Here is a 23,428-nt window from a genome sequence, read left to right as displayed (position 1 = left end):
CTGTCACCATTCCCTGAGAGGTGTGGTGACACTTAAGTCGGGACTGTGTCTCATCTGTAATGTTAATTATTTCAGGGGATAGGAGAACAAGCAAGGAATCACTGGCTTTTATGGAGAAACAACTGTTGTTCTCATCAGCCTTCCAGAAGGCAGAGCTAGCAGGAAAGCCTTCTTTATAAACAATTTGTGAATTCCTGCAAAGTGATCTGGAATAATAAATCTCCATGGGGGGAAAAAGTGTCAAATTCATGTTCCCTTCTAGAAGGTGCATATTAGCCACCAATTTAATCCAGGATTTTGTAGAGAAGCAGGAAGTATTTGTTAGAAGGTCCACTATCCACTTTCTCTTCAGCCATAACTTTCATTTTGGCTGCAAATTGTTATTGCTAGTAAAATTTTCTCCATTTCAACGAGCAAACAACAATGCCCACAGGATATTGTCTGTGGAGCTGCCCTCTGCAGTCCTGACAAGTTTGTTATCCTGGTGCAGAAATCGGGATTATGATTTAAGTTTTTTCCATGCCCAAAGGGCTCTGTGAGGCTCAAAACTTTGCATTGTTTGTGAGATATACGTGTTTTTGAGTCAGCGGCACCACAAAATTACACTTCCAATTTGTCCGCCTAACTAGTTCATTATTATTATAAATCAAAGTCATTCCTGTTTTTAGATGGGGATTGTGGTTGCAATGTGGTACTGGCTGCAGGTTGCAAAGCGAATCAGCACCTCGTTCATATATTGAGCAAATATGGTGGGCGACTTAGCTTGTTGTGCAAACGCAACCAGGAGGGCCGAGAAGGAAGAGGGGAAACCCAGCCAACTGTGATTTATTTCACAAGCCACAGTTAACCAAGCCGACAGCCCAGCTTCTGAATCAACTCGGTTGGAAATGCGGGGTGGAAAAAAAAAGGAGCATCCCTCAAATCCTTAGCTAAAAAAAAAAAAAGAAAGAAATTTGAGCATTTTCAGCCCGCAGAACTGAAAAAGAGGCTTTCCAGCTTTATAAGCCCGCTTTATTTATTAAGCTTGCACCTATAGATACTAAAGACAAAAGCGGTGCCTGAATCCTTTTTGCAATCTCTGTAATTAATTAAAGCAATTCCGCCCGGCTGCTCCTGATGGAACTCTTTTGTTTGTTTCCTTCCATCCAATCCTGCTTTCCAGATGCCACGGACCAGACCTCCCATCATCCTGGGCCAGGAGGCTGATCCCAGGCATCATCTCCTCAGGTGTGGTCCACCTGTGACCCCTCCAGAGAGAATCCGCCCGTGATTGGCTCATCTTTCCCGGGGGCTGACGGGATTGGTAGTTTCACGTCTGGAGTCCTCTAGTCTAGGTCGGGCGCTCCGCCACGCCCACAAGAGAGAGGCGCGATTCCTCCCCCTTCCTTTCCTCTCTCTCTCTCTCTCTCTCTCTCTCTCTCTCTCTCTCTCTCTCTCTCTCTTTGTGTGTGTGTGTGTGTGTGTGTGTGTGTGTTTGTATCGCGCGCGAAGCTTTATTATATAGGCCAGGGGTAAGCAACCTTGGCTCTTTTCTGACTCGTGGACTTCAACTCCCAGAATTCCTGAGCCAACATGGGGGAACTATGGCTCCTTCATGACTTGTGGACTTCAACTCCCAGAATTCCTGAGCCAGCTATGCTGAGACCGGGGGGGGGGAAAGGGAGAGGTTTCCAAGCTGAGCCAAAGCTGGCTGAGGAATTCTGGGAGTTGAAGTCCAACGAGTCAGAAAAGAGCCAAAGGTTGCCTACCCACCCCACCCCCGATATAGGCGGACCTCTCCAAGATGGCCGCGGGGACGCGCGTGAGCAAGAGCGGGCGAGCGCGCGCGCACGCGCACACGCCCCCAGAGGGAAAGGCAGAGGGAAAGGAAAAAAAGAAAAGAAAAGTGGGTGGCGCCGGGCCTGCCGCGAAGGCAGGCAGGCAGGCGGGCGGTTGGCTGGGCGGGGCGTCGCGAGCCCGCGCAGTCGCCGTTCGCGTCCGGCGGGGCGGGCGTCGAGCTCCGTGAGGCGGCGCCGCCTCCGCCGCCGCCGCCGCTACTTTTCCGTCTGAGGAGAAACCGGAGGCGGCTTCGCTCCTCACCCAGGATGACAATTCTTCGCGTTTTCCTTTAAAACAAACAAACAAAAAAAAAGGGAATCGGGATCTTTCCTGAGAGGAAAAAAAAAAGGAAAGGAAAGGACGGAAGGCAGGGGGAGAGAGGCCGGCCGGGCCTGCCAGACGACGACGACGACGACGACGAGGGAGGCGCGGATGGGGTCGGCCGTGGCCGGCGGCTGATCCGGCCTCCCGCCCTGCGCGCGGGTCGCTCTGCGGGGAGCGATGTCGAACGCGGGCACCCGCAGGCCCGGCTCCAGCATCAAAGTCCGCCTCACAGGTAGAGACGCCGGGGCGCCGCCTGCCGCCGCCCCCCCCCTCGGCCTCGGGCGACAACGGCCGGCGCCGTCCCGCTGAGCCGAGCAAGGGGGAGCCGGCGCCTCTGCTGGGATGGCTCTGCCGAAGGGCCCTGCCGCCCATCCTCCCCGGCTGGGGGGGATGGGAGTTGTAGTCCCTCCGCATGTGGCCTGCGGGCGGGTTCTGGAGCAGCCAGGCTTTTCTCCTCCTGCTTCCTCTCCTTTCCTTCCCCCTCTTTCTTCCTCTCCTCCTGCCCTTCTTTCCCCTCTTCTTTCTGCCTTTCTCCTTCCCCTCTTTCTTCCCCTGCTCCTCCTTCCTCTCTTCTTCCTTTTCCTTCTTTCCCTCTGCTCCTCCTTCCCCTCTTTTCTTTCTCCTTCCCCTCTTCCTCTCCTCCCTCCCTCCCTTCCTTTTTCTTCTTTTCCTCTGTTCCTTCCCCTCTTTTTTCTATCTCCATCCCCTCTTCTCCTCCTTCCTCTCATCTTTTCTTCTTTTCCTTTTGCTCCTCCTTCCCCTCTTCTCTCTTTTCTTCCCCTCTTCTTTCTTCTCCCCTTTCTTCTTTTCCTGCTCCTTCCACCTCTGCTTTCCTCCTCTCTTCTTTCCCTCTTTTTTCTTTCCCTCTTTTTTTCCTCCTCCTTTTACTTCGCCTATTTTGTCTCCTTTCCTCCTCGTCCTTTCCTTCCCCTTCTCTTTCTCCTTGCCTGCTTTCTTCTTCCTCTCCTTCTCTTTCTTTTCTTTCCTCCTTTTCCTTTCCTTTTCCTTACTCTCTTTTTCTTCCCCTCCAGCCTTGTTTGGATGGAGAGGCAGGTCGCCTGGGCCATGGAGGAAGAGGAGAAGGTTACAGTTGTCCTGCTGGTGGTCCTCCTTTCTCCTTTCCTTGGGGGGGGGGCTGAAGGGGTAGGAGGACAGGTGGGACTCACCTTTCAAAGGGCTATGCTGGGCAGGTAAAGGGAGGCCTCATTTGGGCCTTGACACTCAAACAGGATGACCAACGACACCATGGCTAACTACTGGAACAGTTCCTGATATTGTGGATTGATTGTCTCTCCCTTTTTTGTTTTCCTTCTCCTGGGAAGATTGGTGGGTTGGAGAAATTTTGTCCCCTCTTTTCATTTCTTGCCTTGCTGTCTTGGCAAAAATGCCCCGCAGACATTTGAGTTCTGACTGTTTCGGCATTGCAGTGGAATTGGTGAAAGCTGGTTGGTTGTGGGCTTTTTTTTCCCCCTTGCTGGTTGGAATTTAGGGGATCTTCTAAAGAAGGCAGAATCCTTCCCTCCTGCAGCTCGTAGGAGATGGAGACTTTCAAATCTATAGACCTCGTTAAGGATTCGATTGTTATTTTTTCTTTGGGTTGTTGAATAATTGGAATTTTCCTGGATGCACCTTGTTTAAAACTTATTTCAGAGGAATATATTAAATATGACTGGATTTTTGTGTTAAAGCAGTGCTGTTAATATTTGACAGAATACATTTCACATGGGAACATAGATAGTCTTATGTTTTTAAAAATTGGCCTGGCCATTGAGACTTTATGAGGCTTGACGGGAAGGATAGATTTTGTTCAAGACTTCTTGGAGAGGTGCCCTATGTAGTCTGTATTAAAACCTTTAAGGGGATTCTTAAAGAGCACTTTGATAGTATCTAAAGGTTTTTTCCATTGAGGATTCCTTCGTCAGAAGGAAATTAGGTGCTTTCAAAAAGGGATAGTAAGTAGGGAACCTCAGCGATCACTCTCTTGGAGTATGTGTTCATGGTTCTAAAACTGCCCTTGATTTTTTTTCCTCATGTGGAATATTTATAGTAATAGATGTAAGTGGACATCTTTACTAAGAAAACCTGTAAGATATACCTGTTCAGAAAGCTGAGTGTGGAAACTTTTAGTCTGCGTGTTAGCCATAATTTCGCTGAATAGCTTTTGTCCTTCAGTGGCCTCTCTCTTTCTCTCCCTCTCTTGTAACAGGAGGTTAATTACATTGATTTATGTTATAGAACTGGTGTATTACTAATGTAAGTGAAATACACAGAGGACAGGTGTTTTCTGGCCTGTACTTTGTAAAATGACACACTTTTCTATAGAAATAAAGTATGTGAACTGGCCTTGGGAATCTAGACAATATTTAACTTCCTGTCTATTTCTCCCCCCCTTTTTTTTGAATGAAATTCAGATACTACTAGGAATATTTGCTAATTCCATTGAGAATTACTAGCAAAAGCTTGACACAATTCTTTTGGGAAGCCACATGAATTGTAATTCAGCATCCCAGGGACTTTTGCTTGCCAAATATAATTCAGAAATCAACTTTCTTTTTTATGTTTGTGTGGATTCTGCTAGAGTTTTTTCACTTCTCTCAAAAAAAATTAATACTTCCATTTACCCAAATGTTCAGCACCTGGCAATGATTAATTGCATTTTTTCCCTGTATTGCTCTCATTGAACTACAAATTAACTTGCATTTTTAAATGGAAGCCTTGATTATTGAACTACCCTTGATATTCTGTCTTCCTGATCTTTGTTAATTTAATTATTTAAATGTCTTTTTTCAGAAGTTAAGGGAGGCAAAAGGAATGAAGCATTTAAAACTGCACAGAAATCATTATATTCTCATGCCAGTTTGATGCTTTCCTTTCTTTTCTTATAAACATATAATTGCTGTAAATATTGCCCTATATTTCTTTATTTATTTTATTTGCCATAAATATTGCTTTAATTCAAGTCTGTCATTACTTAGCATTATAATAGTACTTTTATTCATTTCCTGTAATTATTTCCAATATCCCTACTTAGTAGCAATTCTGTTGCTAACTGTTGCTTTTTGTAAAGGAAGAGGATACTATAAAAGTAGCGATTTCTCTAATGCTGAATAGCAAATTCATGATTGAAGCTTCTAAACTGGAAACTTCTCAACCTAACCATGATTTTGCTTGGTCTCTGTGTGTGAGTAAGTGGTGACTTATAGTCAGGGTTGACTCCTGGTGGCTGCCTGGAAGAGTCCTGGTAATTTTTCTGGCAAGGTTTTTTTGGGAAGTGGTTTGCCATTGTCGGCTTCTTAGGGTTGAGAGAGAGTGACTGGCCCAAGGACACCCATTCTCGTTAATGTGACTGGCTTCACGCCTTAGGTGAAACTAGAACTCAAGGGGTCCCAGCTTCTAGGACGTCAACTCCCAGAATTCCTCAGCCAGGCACACAAGTGCAAACCTGTTACCCTTCAGTAGCAAATCCCACATATTATGTTTGTTAACAATCAGATGATTTGATTGTTGGAAGCCAAAGTGGTTTGTTTTTGGATGGTTTGAATGTTGCTTGTATTTCTGTTTGCAAGTCTCCAGATGTGGTTGAAGCGATTTGAAAGACTGCCTCCATTGAGTATTGTCTTGGTCAGGTGACTAATGTGGAAATTTGTTATGTGGATATATAACATGTGTCCAAATGCCATTTTGTATTTATGTTACTAGCACTGGGCAAATTAAAGTTGATTCCTCCTTTTCCCCAAGTATTTCTGAGGATTTAATTCCCTGTTTTGCTTTCTTTAAAAAAAATAATTCATTAAGTCAACTTCTATTCATGCCCTTGATGTAGATTTGAGAATAACATGGAAAAGGAAATTCAATACAGCAGCAATATTTATTGCATTAGCAGAAGAGCACAGCTAAATACAGCCTGGCGAACAAAACAAACCATTGATCTGAGATGATTGGACGGGTGAAATTATTTTTAAAAGCTCATCTTGGATGGTGAGTTTAATTAGCTGCAGAAGTATGGTGATGCACTATCATGTAATAGCGAGAGAAACATAGCTTGAAAATGGGAAGTGTAAGAAATCACTCCGTTTGTTAATGCAAGGACAGTTCTTCTCCAGCCTCACATAAACTGACTATAACGGAAGCTTCAAACTATAATAGGTCAGACTTTGAAATTAAGCTCATTGGCGCTTGTATGTTAAAAAGAAGATTGAACAGATTGTGCCCAGCATACTGGCATCTGAGGGGGCCTGATGCTTAGTGGTTAAAGACGCTGAGCTAGCCAGAGAGCTGACAGCCCGGGTTTGAGACTCCATGTGACAGGGTTGCGCTACTGTTCCTTGCCCCAGCTCCTGCCCACCTAGCAGTTGGAAAACATGCAAATGCAAGTAGATTAATAGTTACCACTTTGGTGGGAAGATAACAACATAATAGCCATGTTGACCACACAACCATGGCAATTGTCTTCGGGCAACACTGGCTCCCTCCAGTAAGAAGCGGAGATGAGCACCGTGCCCTAGAGTCGGATGCGAACTGACACGTAAACCTTTACCTTACTGGCGTCTTCTGTTTAATTTACATTGGCGTTGACTGATTTAGCATAGGTAACTAGTGATCTTTGACGCTGAAATTAAGTGGCCCAGTTTATTTTTTTTTTCTGGTTATTTTCAGAAATCATGATGACAGGATCTGTCTTTTCAAAAATGTGGCCTGCGTGATATCCCTTTGCTTCTACTGTCGTTTTTATTTTGTTACAGCTGGAAACAAATTCTGCGGAATAGATGAGCTTAACTTTGGGTTCTTTGGTCCTGTAAATCATTTAACATATGATTATGTGCCATCAAGTCAGTGTCAGGTTTTAATGATCACGTGGCTAGACTTTCTCCGGTATGATCTGTCTCCAGAAAATAACTTTGAAGTAAAAAAAATTTAGCTGGCTTGCTGACTGCTCTGCATGCATCCTTAGATTGTATTTCTCTGTTCTTCTCAGTACCATTTAGACTGATATTTAGGCTGGAATCCTAGTCAGATTTTTATTACTAATATGGTAACTATTAAATAGTTGCCCTTTTGAAAAAGAAAACATTGTTTTTCTTCTGATTTAGAGAACTGTGGGGACAGGCTACGTCAGAGCATGGAACACTTTGAAATAAATATGTCTAAATGATTTAGAGTATACATTGCCCTATTTATCCGATACAAGGTTTCTGTTTAATTTCTTGAATAATAAAAACATTTCCTAGTCAAGAGAGTAACTTCCAAAGGTAGAATTGGCTTTGGCAAAAAGCAAGGTAAAAATGAAAATAATAACGCAACGTTCTAAATACCAAATTTGGCTTTTGTATTCTAAGTCTGGCAAGAGAATGAAAGTCGACACATAGAAGAATGATAAAAGAGATAATAGCCCCTAGGTTGATGGCTAGATGAGATTTTTCTGGGCGAGAACGTGTTGAATTCTAATGCAGTATATGGTTTGGGGTTACTTTTCATTCAGCAGCATTTAATCATGTGAAAGGCTAAAACTTGCACTGGCTTGTGTCAAAGGCAAGCTTGCATACAACAGAGAGAAGTCCCTTGGGCCATCCAATTTATAGCTCAAAGAAATCTCTTGTTTCTGGAAGACACCGTTCCGAGGAACTGTGGAACTAATTTCATGTGGATACCTATTTATTGGGCCTTGTTTCTCAAATTACAGCCCTCTTTTCTGTCTATGAAAGCACTCTGCTTTTAAAAGTGAGGTTTCCCATTTCCAAAGGGTTCATGGAAAGAGCCCAAATCCTATCGTACGTATTTAATGTGTCTTTTGGAATCCTATCTGCTGAGTTTACCAAATGAGATAAATGCCATTTAAGCATCTCTTTGTCGTCTTTCTGCCTCTTTCTGAGTAAAGCGATCCATTCTTCAAGAAATTGAACTAAGAGAGTTAGGGTGTGGTGGTGCATGGTGGCTCCAAGCATACTCACCTCTGTTGCAGCTGCACAAAATTCTCTCTGGATCAGGCGTGCCTCTAGTTACTTATGTCAAGCCCTAGAAATAACATTTACAAATAACTAATCATTAACTATTAGCTACCTAGCAGCTAAAAATCAATTTGGAGAGCTCCTGTCACCAAAAATATAAAGGGATGTGTAAAGCGACACAATCACCCCTTAATGATTTGCTGTCAAATGTGCCAAGAACAATTATAGAATGTAGGTTAAATTTGGCTCCTTCCTCATTCATGGAAAAGTAAAATTTCTAGCACTCTTCTAAATTGCCGGAGTGCTGCTTGTGCTCGTTGGGAGGTAATTTTCTCAAAGCTTTTTCACGTAGGAGTGAGAGTCAGTATCTAGAGGTTAAGGTGCTGAATCTGGATCTCCCCGCTTGCATTCCCATTCCACCATCAGCCGTAGAAGGTTTTAGGGTCGAAACCAACAAGATTGTTGTTCTAAGGGAAAATATGCCACATTGAGCTCCCCTTGCAGAAAGTGGAAAACAAACAAGTAGGGGAATAATGATACTTTTGTATGATGCTTTCTCTTTATTTAATATGTTCATCATCCTCAAAAGCCACACAGGCAAATAGTACAGTAGCTTTATTAAAACTACTCGTTATTACAGCTAATGCATTTCATGAAATTACTGTACACAAACAGCCATCATTTGGGAGATAGGAAAGAAATTCCCAGCTACAGTAAAATATGTCTGCAATATGTCAAGACAATTTAATTGATAACTCAGAATGTTCTTTATACATTTGGAGCATCGTGAAAAGAAGCTTCCAACATTACAAGGAAGGGGGGAAAAAACCTGTCTGCAAGCTCTTTTCTTTTCTCTATTGTAACCTTCCGCAAATGGGTGCTGTCCAGATGAGTTGGATTTCACTTCTCATATTTCCTGACATTTGGACTTGGATCATGTTGGCCGGGAATATTGAGAGAGGCAAATCCAGCACATCTGGAAGGCCACTTTGTTGCTTAGCTCGAGATGTTTGTTTGATGTTGCTAAATCTTTTACCCTGCTTTCAGCCTGCCAGAATTGCAGCCAACAATATTCTTCTTTTCTAATACTCAAATGCTAGGAAGAAAACAAAATCTATCTGTGATCTGTTGAATTCCTCGCTGACAATTAAAAAGTAAAATTACACTCCCATCCTTCAGAAGCTTTCAAAAACCGGCTAGGGAGACCGAAACGTGCTCACTTGCAGTTGAAAATATTTCTTAGGGAGAATTCTAATTAAAGGGTTTAGGACAGTTTGTTTTTAACTGAATCGACACATATTTGTAAACTATTCCCAGATGAAGGAAATGGAAGAAAAAAGAAGATGGACTGAAGGGAGAGGTGGAGAAGACGGCTACAGTCTTTCTGCTGGGACATTTAATACTAAAATAAAGACTAAAACCGTCGATGACTTAAGGTTGGCAATGAAAAGTCTCAGATGAATTCACATTGAAGGATGGAAGTGTGATCTGGACCACTTTTGATTCTAGGCAGTCCTTGACTTACAACAGTTTGCTTAGTGACCTTTTGAAGTAACAAGGGCACTGGAAAAAGTGACTGATGACCATTTTTCACACTTATGACCGTTTCAGCATCCCCATGGGCAGGGCTAGGCAACCTTGGCTCTTTTATGACTCGCGGACTTCAACTCCCAGAATTCCTGAGCCAGCCATGCTGGCTCAGGAATTCTGGGAGTTGAAGTCCGCGAGTCATAAAAGAACCAAGTTTGCCTAGCCCTGACCATGGTCATGTGATTTACATTCGGATGCTTGACAACTGGTTCATATTTATGACGGTTGCAGTGTCCCGGGGTCATGTGACCTCCTGACAAGCAAAGTCAGCGGGTAAGACCGTGTTACTCATTTAACAACTGCAGCCATTCACTTAACAAGCGTGGCAAGAAAAGTCATAAAGTAAGGCAAAACTCACTTAACACATTTCTCACTTAGCAAAATAGATTTTGGGCTCAATTGTGGTCATAAGTCAAGGACTACCTGTACTTTGAAAAATTGGGGCAACAGAATCTTGACAGTTGTTGGAAGTATAGGTTGCTCCTTCCTAAGTTGTAGGGGGCTTGTTTCAGATGTTAATCAGTTTCCCCCTGCCATTTTAATTCAGGCCATTTTTTCTAGATTACCTTCTTGTGTATTTGAGTGATCTCCAGTCGCCGTGAGATCTCCCATGGAAATTATGAAAGCTTGAGCTCTGACACGCCTGGGAGGCATCAGGTTGGGGAAAGTTGATTTAGAATAATGGACTATGTTGTATTTCAGGATTTTTCCCCCCTCTCTTAGTGTCTTAATTAGCCCATGGGTGCAAGGATTTCTGTTATTGCCCAACAGATTTGTAGGTGGGATTGCTAATTATCTTATTAAGAGTGAACTTTGAAAAAACTGCCGGATGACATGTACATTTTGCTTTGTCTAGGATGCCAGTGTCTACAGCTTCCCCTGCTGTTCCAGAATGTCTGTCTAGGTGTTTATTTTGTGTGTCTACATGGACTTTACACAAACACTCCAGCTAAGAGTCTACAAGGCTGCTTTATTACATGATGTTGTGTTATAATGCCACCATCTTTTTACCATATTAGCTGTGCAATATAAATTAAGTTCTACAGTTCATATTGCCACATGGAATAGAAATAAATTTGTTGCAACCTGGACCATCACATTGTTTGCATACAGAGGCAGAGATGGTTTCCATAATACAGTAGAGTTAGCATTAAAATGCTTAAGGGTCCTAAATATGCAATTCTATTGTGAGCAAAAAAAAAGGGATAAATATTGCTAGGATAATTCAGAACAAGTAAATTTATCACGGTAGGTTTTAGAAAATTGTCTATGTTGTCATTTTAGATGTCCTGAATATAATCTGCTTTCTTTTTCAATGGTTAGACAGCCATTTATCGTGATAAATTTTATATTATACTTCCTTTTGTTGGCTCAGTGTTTGTTAGTACAGATCTACTCTATACAAACAGAGTATAGATTCAGATTTAGAGTGATGCTGTCATATTTGAGGAACAAAAGTGCATTACATAGGCTGATACAGCTTTAGTTAGAAGACCCTCCTTCATAATGGCATGCATTGTTGCTAGCTACCTTACATTCTGTGGAGTTTTGTTAAAGATGCAAATGTTTAGAAGCATAGATATAAAAGCACCAAATTAAGTTAAAACACAGAATTGGTTAAAAACTCTTTCTTTCTTTCTTTCTTTCTTTCTTTCTTTCTTTCTTTCTCTCTCTCTCTCTCTCTCTCTCTCTCTCTCTCTCTCTCTCTCTCTCTCTCTCTCTCTTTCTTTCTTTCTTTCTTTCTTTCTTTCTTTCTTTCTTTCTTTCTTTCTTTCTTATTTTCCAATCTATGATAATAGGTAAGGAAACACCAAGACAGTCATGTGCCCCACATTAATTTGATATGCTTGAGGGTCTTGTTTTACCCATTGATTTTCAACAACTACCCTCCGGTTTAAACGAATTGTACCTATTATCTTTGAATCCACATAAATCAATTGCCAGGAATTGCTTTTTTGTTTTAAATATAGTTTAACATAATGATTTCACAAGGCTGTTCAGTCACAACAGGTGCTAAAGGCAACATTTCCTGAATGTTTGTATCACAAGTGGGTATAAATTATGCTAGAATAGGTTCATTCAAATGTGGCAATATCCTCAACTATCTAAATAGTTTTCTTGTAATCTAGTTGCTGCTGCTAGGTCCGCTCTGTCAGCATTAATGTTTGAAGATGCAAATATCTTTACGTAAAAAGAGCATTGGGTGAAGAAAGTGATCTGCCAAAATTTGGAACAAGTATATATTTCATCTAATCATAGTTCGGCTAGAGTCGATGTTTCTGTGCATGTGAAAATTAGTTTACTTTTCAACTGGTTTATCTTGAAGTGCCTTTTTGCTGATTGAAAACATTAAAAAACACCCTGTGATTGGGATTCATATGTATTGGGAGAAGGCTGACATCCTCTCTTCAGTGCTCTTATAAAGAAAGGTGCATGTAGAATTGGAAGGTATAAATTTTATATGAAGAAATTGATTGATTGTATAAGAATAAATTGTATAATATGATCAAAATAGGAAATACAGGTAGTCCTCAACTTTACAACCACAACTGAGCCCAACATTTCTGTTGCTAAGTGAGACATTTCTTAAGTGAATTTTGCTCCATTTTACAACCTTTTTTGCCACAGTTGTTAAGTGAATCACTGCAGTTGTTAAGTTAGTAACACAGTTGTTAAGTGAATCTGGCTTCCCTGTTGATTTTGCTGGTCAAAAGGTTGCCAAAGGAGATCACGTGACCCCCGGGGACGCTGCAACCGTCATAAAAACAAGTCAGTTGCCAAGCCTCTGAATTTTGATCCCTTGACCACATGAGTGCTGCAACGGTTGTGTGAACAACTGTCGTAAGCCTCTTCTTTCAGTGCTGTTGTAACTTTGAGCAGTCCCTAAATGAACTCTTGTAAGTGGTTGTCTTGTATTCAAGATCTGATCTGGCCTAACACTTTAAAAAAAAATTGTTTTGGCTGACCGGATGCTCAAGTCTGGATTTACAGGAACTGCCTTTTTTCCACTCAAGTTTTGTTCAAGAGCATGTTGTTGGTTAAGCCACAAGTTTCCATTCTCAAGTGATGAAACTCAAGCTTGGGGACGTGCTTGGATTTCAAAGGTGACCCGAACGTTTGTATCTTTGGCCTCGGCTGATGCACCCTGATTCTTAATTTCATTTGCCCTTACCAGCTGTCCTTGAGCCAGAGCTTTCAATGAGCTATTAAGTATTAAGTATGCAAAAATATTTTTTTGGCAAATGAAACGAAACTTGGAATCTGAGTTATGCTTGCTAGTGGGAGGAAGAACATGCTTCTTATACATGGATAACATCTGAATTATGCAAGCAGCAAGCATTTTAAAGGTGCTTTTTAAAAAAAAATAAATAAAAATAAAAATTCTACAGCCTTCAGGTGGCATGGCTTATTGAATAACAGGAGGCACGCTGTCAGGCAGTTGAAGAAAGCGAATAACTAACAAGGGTAATTTAAACCTTTAGAGGTTCGGCTGGGACTTGCCTTCCCCTCTCCCTAATACTCTGAGGAAGTCAAAAAGAAACATTAGAAGTCTGGATTCACTTTAGGGTTTTGCATCTGCATTTCCTTGCTGCTTTTGTTGTTTTGCTAATGATTTAAGTAGGAAAAAAATGGACAGGAGCCAACGTACTGAATGAAGAAAAATAAAGCATAAATGATGCAAAAAAAAATGTCCAGAGATCAGGCAAGCCAAGAAGTGGGAGAAACTTTTGATGTTTGGTTAGCCAGTCATCAGAAGTTGGAACTGGTGCCAAATACAGACGAGCCTCAACTTACTGTGGCTACACTGGGGACTGGAACTTCTGCCATTAAGTGGTTTGGTCGTAAAGTGAGTTGTGCCCAATTTTACCAAAGTTTTTGCAGCAGTCATTAAATGAAGGTGGCTTCCCCCATTGATTTTACTTGTTGGAAGCTCCTTGGTAAGGTTATAAATGGAGATCACGTGATCTCTTGGAAATACATGCTAGTTGGCAAGCACCCAAATTTTGATTACACAAGCATGGAGACACTGCAATGGTTGTAAGTGCGAGGACTGGTCATAAACCACCTTTTCCGGTGTTGTTGTAACTTTGGATGGTTAAATGAATAGCCTCAAGTTGAGGGCTACATGTAATTAATTTTCCTCATTTTCAAGTGCCTCCCAGGTCAGAAATGGTTATATCTGCTTCAAAAGAAGTAAACTACAATGACGGTGTTATGATAAAATAAATGCTTCATAATTTCATATGGGAGTGAGTAGAAAGAAACCATTTTACCAAATTTCAGCTAAAACTTAAATCTGAGTTGGCATTTTGGGGGGGGTTAATGTAGGATCAAGCTGTTTCTGCTTGTCATCTTCACATTGAATAGATTTTGGATCATTTATTCCAATTAAATGCACTTAGGGTTTTTTTTTAAGCAGGAGAGGTCAAAGGTCGTCTATAGATTTTTAATTGTATTTATTGTAGTATATTATATCACACTTTAATTAATATTGTACAGTTGTTCAAATTACGTTGCCAGTTTGGAAAACAGGAAATAAGTAATTGTAAGAACATAGCTTTCCATTGGGGCTAGAATTGCTAGAAAAGATTTTCCCTCCTATATAGGTCACTGATGATTTTTGAGTTTGGGGAATTGCATATTATGGAGATCTTAAGGAAAATTTGGTGCACTGAGATAGCTTTAAGTGGAATTAAGCAGGGAAAGTCATATGGAAAACTAAAAATAAGTATTCCTTGAAATGCAGTGCAGAAATGCAACAAGAATTTTTTTATGTGTGTGTGTGTGGGGGGGCTAAAGTTCAGATGATAGAATGTACAGATGATCAAAGTCAACCCTGAAATGTCTGCTACTAAGGCTTCTTTTTTTTCCTTTTGACTATCTTTCTATTGAGTCTTTAATCTGTTACTTTAATAAAGCACTTGAAGTATAATTAGGTCCCAATTCTGTTCAATAGAAATTCTGTCTAGTATGGATAATGCTCCCCTTCATGGATTACTGCCTTGTCGTGGCGAAGGGGCTTGCGTAATTCAATGAAGCTATGAGCTATGCCGTGCAGGGCCACCCAAGACGGACAGGTCATAGCAGAGAGTTCTGACAAAACGTGATCCACTGGAGAAGGAAATGGCAACCCACTCCAGTATCTTTGCCATGAAAACCCTATGGACAGTACCAAAAGGCAAAACGATATGACGCTGGAAGATGAGCCCCTCAGGTCGGAAGGCGTCCAATATGCTACTGGGGAAGAGCAGAGGGCTAGTACTAGTAGCGCCAGAAAGAATGAAGCGACTGGGCCAAAGCCGAAAGGACGCTCAGCTGTGGATATGTCTGGTAGTGAAAGGAAAGTCCGATGCTGTAAAGATTTTTTCTCCATAGGAACCTGGAATGTAAGATCCATGAATCAAGGAAAGCTGGACGTGGTCAAACAAGAGATGACAAGACTGAACATCGACATCTTAGGTATCAGCGAACTAAAATGGACAGGAATGGGTGAATTTAATTCAGATGACCATCAGGTATACTACTGCGGGCAAGAATCCCTCAGAAGAAATGGAGTAGCCTTCATAGTCAATAAAAGAGTAGGAAAAGCAATACTGGGATACAATCCTCAAAATGACAGAATGATCTCAGTTCGAATCCAAGGCAAACCATTCAATATCACAATAGTCCAAGTCTATGCCCCAACCACCGGTGCTGAAGAGGATGAAATTGACCGGTTCTATGAAGCCCTACAGCACCTTATAGAACTAACACCAAAAAATGATGTCCTTATCATCATGGGGGATTGGAATGCTAAAGTAGGAAGCCAAAAGATAACCGGAATAACAGGCAAGTTTGGCCTTGGAGTACAAAATGAAGCAGGGCACAGGCTGATAGAATTTTGTCAAGAGAATACGATGGTCATAGCAAACACCCTTTTCCAACAACCCAAGAGACGGCTCTACACATGGACATCACCAGACGGTCAACACAGAAATCAGATTGACTATGTACTCTGCAGCCAAAGATGGAGAAGCTCTATACAGTCAATAAAAACAAGACCAGGAGCTGACTGTGGCTCAGACCATGAGCTTCTTGTTGCAAAGTTTAAGCTTAAACTGAAGAAAGTAGGGAAAAGCACTAGGCCAGTCAGGTATGAATTAAATCATATCCCTGTTGAATATACAGTAGAGGTGACAAATAGATTTAAGGAATTAGATCTGATAGACAGGGTGCCTGAAGAACTATGGACAGAGGTTCGCAACATTGTACAAGAGGTAGCAACCAAAACCATCCCAAAGAAAAAGAAATGCAAGAAAGCAAAATGGCTGTCTGAGGAAGCTTTGCAAATAGCTGAGGAAAGGAGGGAAGCAAAAGGCAAGGGAGAAAAAGAAAGATACGCCCAATTGAATGCAGAATTCCAGAGAATAGCTAGAAGAGATAAGAATGACTTCTTAAATGAACAGTGCAAAGAAATAGAAGAAAACAATAGAATAGGGAGGACCAGAGATCTTTTCAAGAAAATTGGAGAGATGAAGGGAACGTTCAATGCAAAAATGGGCATGATAAAGGACCAAAATGGCAGGGACCTAACAGAGGCAGAAGAGATTAAGAAGAGATGGCAAAATTACACAGAAGAACTATACAAGAATGAGCTTAACGTCCCTGATAATCACAATGAGGTGGTCACTGACCTCGAGCCAGACATCCTAGAATGTGAAGTGAAGTGGGCCTTAGAAAAGCTGAGCAACAACAAAGCTAGTGGAGGTGACAGTATTCCAGCTGAGCTATTCAAAATCTTAAAAGACGATGCAGTAAAAGTGCTACACTCAATTTGCCAGCAAATTTGGAAAACTCAACAGTGGCCACAGGATTGGAAAAGATCAGTTTACATTCCAATTCCAAAGAAAGGCAGTGCCAAAGAATGTTCAAACTATCGCACCATTGCACTCATTTCTCATGCTAGTAAAGTTATGCTTAAAATCCTACAAGCTAGACTCCAGCAGTATGTGGATCGAGAACTACCAGAAGTACAGGCAGGATTTCGAAGAGGCAGAGGAACTAGAGATCAAATTGCCAACATACGCTGGATCATGGAAAAAGCTAGAGAGTTCCAGAAAAACATCTACTTCTGCTTCATTGACTATGCTAAAGCCTTTGATTGTGTGGATCATAACAAACTGTGGCAAGTTCTTAAAGAGATGGGAGTACCAGAACATCTTATTTGTCTCTTGAGAAACCTATATGCGGGCCAAGAAGCAACAGTGAGAACTGGACACGGAACCACTGATTGGTTCAAAATTGGGAAAGGAGTCCGGCAAGGCTGTATACTGTCGCCTTGCCTATTTAACTTATATGCAGAGCACATCATGAGAAAGGCAGGGCTAGATGAATCAAAAGTTGGAATTAAGATTGCTGGAAGAAATATCAACAACCTAAGATATGCAGATGATACCACTCTAATGGCAGAAAGTGAAGAGGAACTGAAGAGTCTCTTGTTGCGAGTGAAGAAGGAGAGTGCAAAAGTTGGGTTGAAACTAAACATTAAGAAAACTAAGATCATGGCATCCGGCCCTCTTAATTCCTGGCAAATAGATGGGGAAGAAATGGAGGTAGTGACAGATTTTATTTTCCTGGGCTCCAAGATCACTGCAGATGGGGACTGTAGTCAAGAAATTAAAAGACGCTTGCTCCTAGGGAGGAAAGCCATGGCAAATCTAGACAGCACACTAAAAAGCAGAGACATCACCCTGTCAACAAAAGTGCGTATAGTCAAGGCTATGGTCTTCCCAGTTGCAATGTATGGCAGTGAAAGTTGGACCATAAGAAAGGCTGAGCGTAAAAGAATTGAGGCCTTTGAACTCTGGTGCTGGAGAAGACTCCTGCGAGTCCCTTGGACTGCAAGGCGATCAAACCGGTCAGTCCTAGAGGAGATCAACCCTGACTGCTCTTTAGAAGGCCAGATCCTGAAGCTAAAACTCAAATACTTTGGCCACCTAATGAGGAGGAAGGACTCACTGGAGAAGAGCCTAATGCTGGGAAAGATTGAGGGCAATAGAAGAAGGGGACGACAGAGAATGAGGTGGCTGGATGGAGTCACTGAAGCAGTAGGCGTGAGCTTAACTGGACTCCAGAAGATGGTAGAGGACAGGAAGGCCTGGAGGAACATTGTCCATAGGGTCGCGATGGGTCGGACACGACTTCGCAACTAACAACAACAACAAATGGATAATGCTAAGCATGATGAGTTATTTTAAAAGTTTGGATGTGAGTGCTTTTAGACTATCAGACCTGAATTTAAGCGGCTAAGAAGGTGTGAATAAATCCTGAGAAATTCTAGCTTCTTAGTGAATGAATAGTGAGGATCTGCTATTCTTTAAAAGCTAGCTGAGTTGCTTTCAACTTCTCTCTCTCTCTCTCTCTCTCTCTCTATATATATATATATATATATATATATATAGCCAGCATTACCAGCTTCTCACTTGCCATATTAGTGAAGATACAAAAAAGATCAAACAACTCAGGACTGAGGCCCTACATCACAAAATGCAACGCCTGCGTGCAATAAGCAAACCTAGTTCTAACAATGATTTGGTACACAATTTATCATCCAAGACGCTTTCTTACAAACAACTTGAACTGTTACAACGTGATGCAGGTTACAACCTAATGGATGCGCGCCCTGTGGACTTTGTGGCAGCCTTTGAATCAGCCATCCAACAAGTGAACATTAATGAAGTGACCAAGGACTCTATCAGGCACCGCATCACAAGCCTACTTATGACTCATAGACGCTGCCAAACATTATCAGTTACTGAAAGAGAAGCCCTAAAGCAATTACAAGAGGACACATCCATCGTCATCCTCCCAGCTGACAAAGGCAGAGCAACTGTTGTAATGGACCGACCTGACTACATCCACAAAGCCCTCACACTGCTCAATGACACTAGTGCTTACCGGACTGTCAAAAAAGACCCCATGACAACCCTCAAGAACCAAATTTCCAAGGTACTGGATAGATTAAAACGGCAAGGGAAAATTGGGGAGGAGGCTTTAAGAACTATGCGCCCCAAAGATGCGCCCACTGCCAGATTTTATGGACTCCCCAAGATCCATAAGGAAGGAGCTCCCCTAAGACCCATTGTGTCTTTTAGGGGAACTCCAACCTCAGGGCTGGCCAAATGGCTATATGGCAGATTAAGATATCTAGTAATGAACAATGACACCACTGTGAACTCCTCTAGTGAATTTTTAGAGAAAATTAGATCCGTCAGCATAGAGGAGGGGGAGATCATGATTTCCTATGATGTCACCTCCCTATTCACCTCAATTCCACAAAACTTAGCACTTGCTGTAATTGGGGACTGCTTGCAACAGCAGGGAGTGGGGCAACATCAAGATTCACTTAACAACGAAGATCTGCTTCAGCTTACGTCCCTATGCCTGAAAACGTTTTTTACATTTCAAGGCACCATTTATGAACAGGTGAAGGGCACCCCTATGGGGTCCCCCATCTCGGGTGTCATTGCAGAAGCAGTCCTGCAACAGCTAGAGACCCGCGTGATGTCCACATGTCGGCCCAAGTTTTGGGTGAGATACGTGGATGACACCTTTGTGATTGTCAAAAAGCAGGACAAGGACAGGCTGATGAGGAAGCTCAATTCCATCTATCCTGATATCCGCTTCACCGCAGAAGAAGAGACCAATGGGGCTTTGCCCTTCTTAGATGTGTTAGTTAGGCGTCAACCTGATGGCTCGTTACACACATCGGTCTACCGTAAATCCACCCATACGGACAGGATACTTCATTACGAAAGTAATCACCCCACAACCCATAAGGCCAGCTGTATCAGAACCCTCTTTAGACGTATAGATACGCATTGCAGCACGAATAAGGCAAAAAGGGAAGAAAGACGCCACCTTTATCGTGTCTGCAAAAACAACGGGTACCCGTCTAACTTCATCAGACAATACAGCAGGCCAAGTGAACCTACCCGCCATGAATGTAACAACGCCTTAACATCACGGATAACACTGCCTTATATCCACGGTGTATCCGAGGCCACAGCGCGCATACTAACCCCTCACAAAGTCGGTGTTGCCCACAGACCTGATCGGACCTTACGAGCTTGCGTCATGCGCCCTAAAGATCCACTCCCCAATGAAGAAAAAGCCTCGGTCGTATACAAGATATCATGCCAGAATTGCAATTGCAATTACATTGGGGAGACAGCAAAACGACTGAGGACTAGGGTGCATGAACACAAGCTTGCTATTAGAAGACAAGAACAACGTTCACAGGTGTGGACGCACATGGCTACACATAACCATGCCTTTAATCTAGCAGGGACTGAGGCTATTGCCAGTGACAACACTAAAGGCGGCCGCCTGTTTAAGGAAGCCTGGTTTTCAAACCATTCCTCCATCAACCGGCATATAGACCTCCCCCCTGCATACCAGGCACTAAAAAATTGGGAAGAGCAACGACGTGCGCGACATGAAGACAAACAGCGCAAGAATTCACAAATTATCTCATTGCATCAAATCCAAGGTTGCACCAGCACACAACCACTCTGCAATGTCGAACACAAGGAAGAAGAGCAACAACCATTTAAGATCCCTGGCATGAGAACACGGACAATGACCAGGGTTATGGCTACAACACATGGAGCTATAAACAATTCACTTTTAACAACAGATACCCAGAGACAAATACATCCCAAAAACGGATGCGCGACAACTCAAAGAAATACGGCAGACCTCAACAAACAGATCTGAGCATGCTCCATGAGCAGAGTGCAGACACCAACAGTACAAACGGAATCTCCCCACCCCAGCATCTCCATCCTGATGACGTTGGCAGTTGGCCAACGAAAGCTTGATTTTTCAGCAATAAAAACTGTTTTAGTTTTTAATTCTATCCCAGTGTTCATTTGTTTGTTAATTTTAACATGCCTGGGATTCGTATTTTTAATCTTATCAAGGAATATATATATATATATATATATATAGTTCTTATACAGTCTTATACAACTGATACTATTTTAATGCACCGAAGTTATGTACTGTCAGCTTTCCAATGGACATTAGAAAATCGTAACATGCTGCTGTTGAATTATTAGATTATACGTTACTATAGTTTGTTTTTTGAATGACTTAGCTTGGTATTTTGTGGAAATAGAAGCAAATTCACAGATGGCTTTAAAACAGGTTTTTACAAGCCCACTTATCCAACCACTTATGTCTGCAGCATATACGACAGCATAAAGTCCTTGGTACTGTTCAGGGGGACTAATACTGCCTTTAAGATTATTACAGATAATGTTAGCATTTTGGATAGCTACAGAGGTACAAAACATTCAGTTTAAGGCCCAGGGCTGGATAGCAATTGGCAATAAGTTCTGATGTCAATCCAACGTACGTCAATTACCTTTGGCAATGAGGAGTAAAGATCAGTCCTTTTAGTCTCCTGAAAAAACCCCATTTCCCTCCCCAAAATGGATGTTCATTAATTGGCTGTAAGAGAAATTGTCATCCATGAGTCTAGCCGACTGCATTAATGAAGGGTATTGGTTTTAATTTGGGAGGAATAATATCCTGAATGCATTGTTTTATTCAGGCATCTTCCCTTCTTCCATCTCTACCACCAGCCGGATGTCTTTGATAACAAGAATGTCTTGGTATACATAAGAGATTGTTTACTTACAACTGCTTTTGGGATGATAAAGTGGTTTGATCATTCTGGCTCCTCTGATGATGTACATGTTTATTTTTGTTGGAAGGAGAAAATATCTGCATTTTCTGTTCAGCTATTTGTTTCTGATGTTCCTATAGGTCTTGTTGAGCCTTAGAATTAAATTGTGAGGATGGTTTAGTTCAATGTTTAAAGTATGGAATAAAACCTGTGATTTGCTTAGACTATCCTGATCAGTTGTGGCTAACAGGTTGTTAGCATAACCTGTTGATATTGGCTACCTTTCTAAAACCTTTCTCTAATTCTTTGCGGCGTTTCTGAGTTCATAAAACATAAATAATAAGGGTGGAAGGAACTTTGGAGGTCTTCTAGTCCGACCCCCTGCTCCTTGCACAGGCAAGCTGTCAGGGACCTAACCAATACTAAAGCTAATGAAAGTCTTAATTCCCAAAATTTCCACAAAATCAGGGCCACGTCCAGGGTTTATCTGCATCCTAACCTGGCATCTTTCTACCCAGCTGTTGCTCTTGGATTGTGGCAGTCTCTCTTTTGCTTCTCTTCCATTACTGAAAAGATCAGAAATTTCTTTCCCTGGAAGAATGAGATTGTTGAAGCATCTTGCAGATGTCCCAACAGAATTTTTTGCAACCTTGAGTTACGTGTTACTTCACTGGGTTTTTTCTTTCTTTTCATCTCTAGCTCTCTAACCTGCAGTGGTTCTTAGCTAGCTTATACTATGATGAAAGCAAACCTTGTGGTGTGGTGTGTATGCACCCAGTGGCAATAACTGATAGTGTTTTGGGCTGCTCTGAGCATACAGCAAATTCTGATTTTGCTGTGGGAATTTAGGGAGTTCAGTAAGTAGCAAGTATTACACAAACACCATTGATCTGAACAGATTGTGCTTCATAAAATGAGCATATGGCTTTATAACATTTCCCCACTCCACACCCAATGATCGTCGAGAGCCCTTTCCCCGTGGAGTTCTCACAATTTGCAAAACGTAAAGGTAAAATCCACGTTGATTGGGAATTCTGGAAATTGAAGTATGGGTTATGTTGAGGGCACTCGGTGATTACTTTTGTAAGGAATCAAACTCGATAATTCTATCTTGAGGAAATGAAGTATCTGTTGGTTCATTCTTGGCTTGAGGTTGATAAGATATGAATAAAAGAAATAACAGTTCTGTTTTGACTGAACCACAATCAGATCTCATGAAGCAGTCAAATTAATGTTCCTGTGTTTAGGTGTGCCTGACAAAGATGTGTTATTTCTGTAATAACCGAATGAAAAGGGGCGGAAAGTGAGATTGCAGATTCTTTAGAGATGAAAAAAAATCCAGCTCTGGACTATTTTAATGTGATCTAGTAACTAGGATACAGTACTGTGTTTTTCTTCTTTTTTATGGCCACTTGAGAGGCTAAACTAGATGCAGTCCTCGACTTACGACAGGTTGTTTCGTGACCGTTCAAAGTTACAATGGCACTTGAAAAATGACACAATTGTTTTTCACACTTACAACTGTTACAGCATCCCTATTGTCATGTGATCAAAATTCACAAGCTTGACAACTGCCTCATATTTATGACGGTCACCGTGTCCCAGGGTCATGTGACCCCCTTTGGCGACCTCCTGACAAGCAAAGTCCATGGGGGAAACCAGATTCGCTCTACAACCGTGTCGCTAACTTAACAAACTGCATCGATTCCCTTAACAACTACGGCAAGAAAAGTCCTAAAGTGGGGTGAAGGTCACTTAACAATATTTCTCCCTTAGCGACATAAATTCTGGGCTCCATTGTGGTTGTAAGTCGAGGACTACCTGTATGGCGGCAGCAGATCCTACCGTTTAAAGTTCTAGCCTGATCACGTGTAATTGAAAATCTTGGGATAATCGTTGCCCAATTTATGATTTCGCTTTCTGTGGCCTATCAGCGGCCAGAGAAGCGTAGAATTGAAAGTGGCCTCGGATTTCATCCAGCCCAACCTTTGACGGGAATATCGGGAAGGCAGCATCACTAAGGAGCGATCCTCACTAAATGCCAAATGCCTCCGGCGAAGGTGAATGGATCATCTCA

The 23,428-nt window shown here is 41.9% G+C and overlaps 1 protein-coding gene across 4 annotated transcripts in view; it reads left to right on the top strand.

Moving 5' to 3' along the window:
• Positions 1 to 1,710: 1,710 nt before the first annotated feature.
• SMURF1 (SMAD specific E3 ubiquitin protein ligase 1) overlaps positions 1,711 to 23,428 on the top strand; it is a 45,183-nt gene continuing 23,465 nt past the window's right edge. For all 4 annotated transcript variants that reach the window (XR_014027809.1, XR_014027810.1, XM_081338384.1 and 1 more), the window contains exon 1: positions 1,711 to 2,374. Coding sequence is in view for 2 of the 4 variants with exons in the window: in XM_081338384.1 (XP_081194510.1) it covers positions 2,320 to 2,374 (55 nt within the window). In the remaining 2 variants the exon portion in view is untranslated. The remainder of the gene's footprint in view (positions 2,375 to 23,428) is intronic.

Source organism: Vipera berus, assembly GCF_964194415.1.
Source record: "Vipera berus genome assembly, chromosome: 13".
NCBI lineage: Eukaryota > Metazoa > Chordata > Lepidosauria > Squamata > Viperidae > Vipera > Vipera berus.
This window is presented reverse-complemented; position numbering and strand designations above follow the sequence as displayed.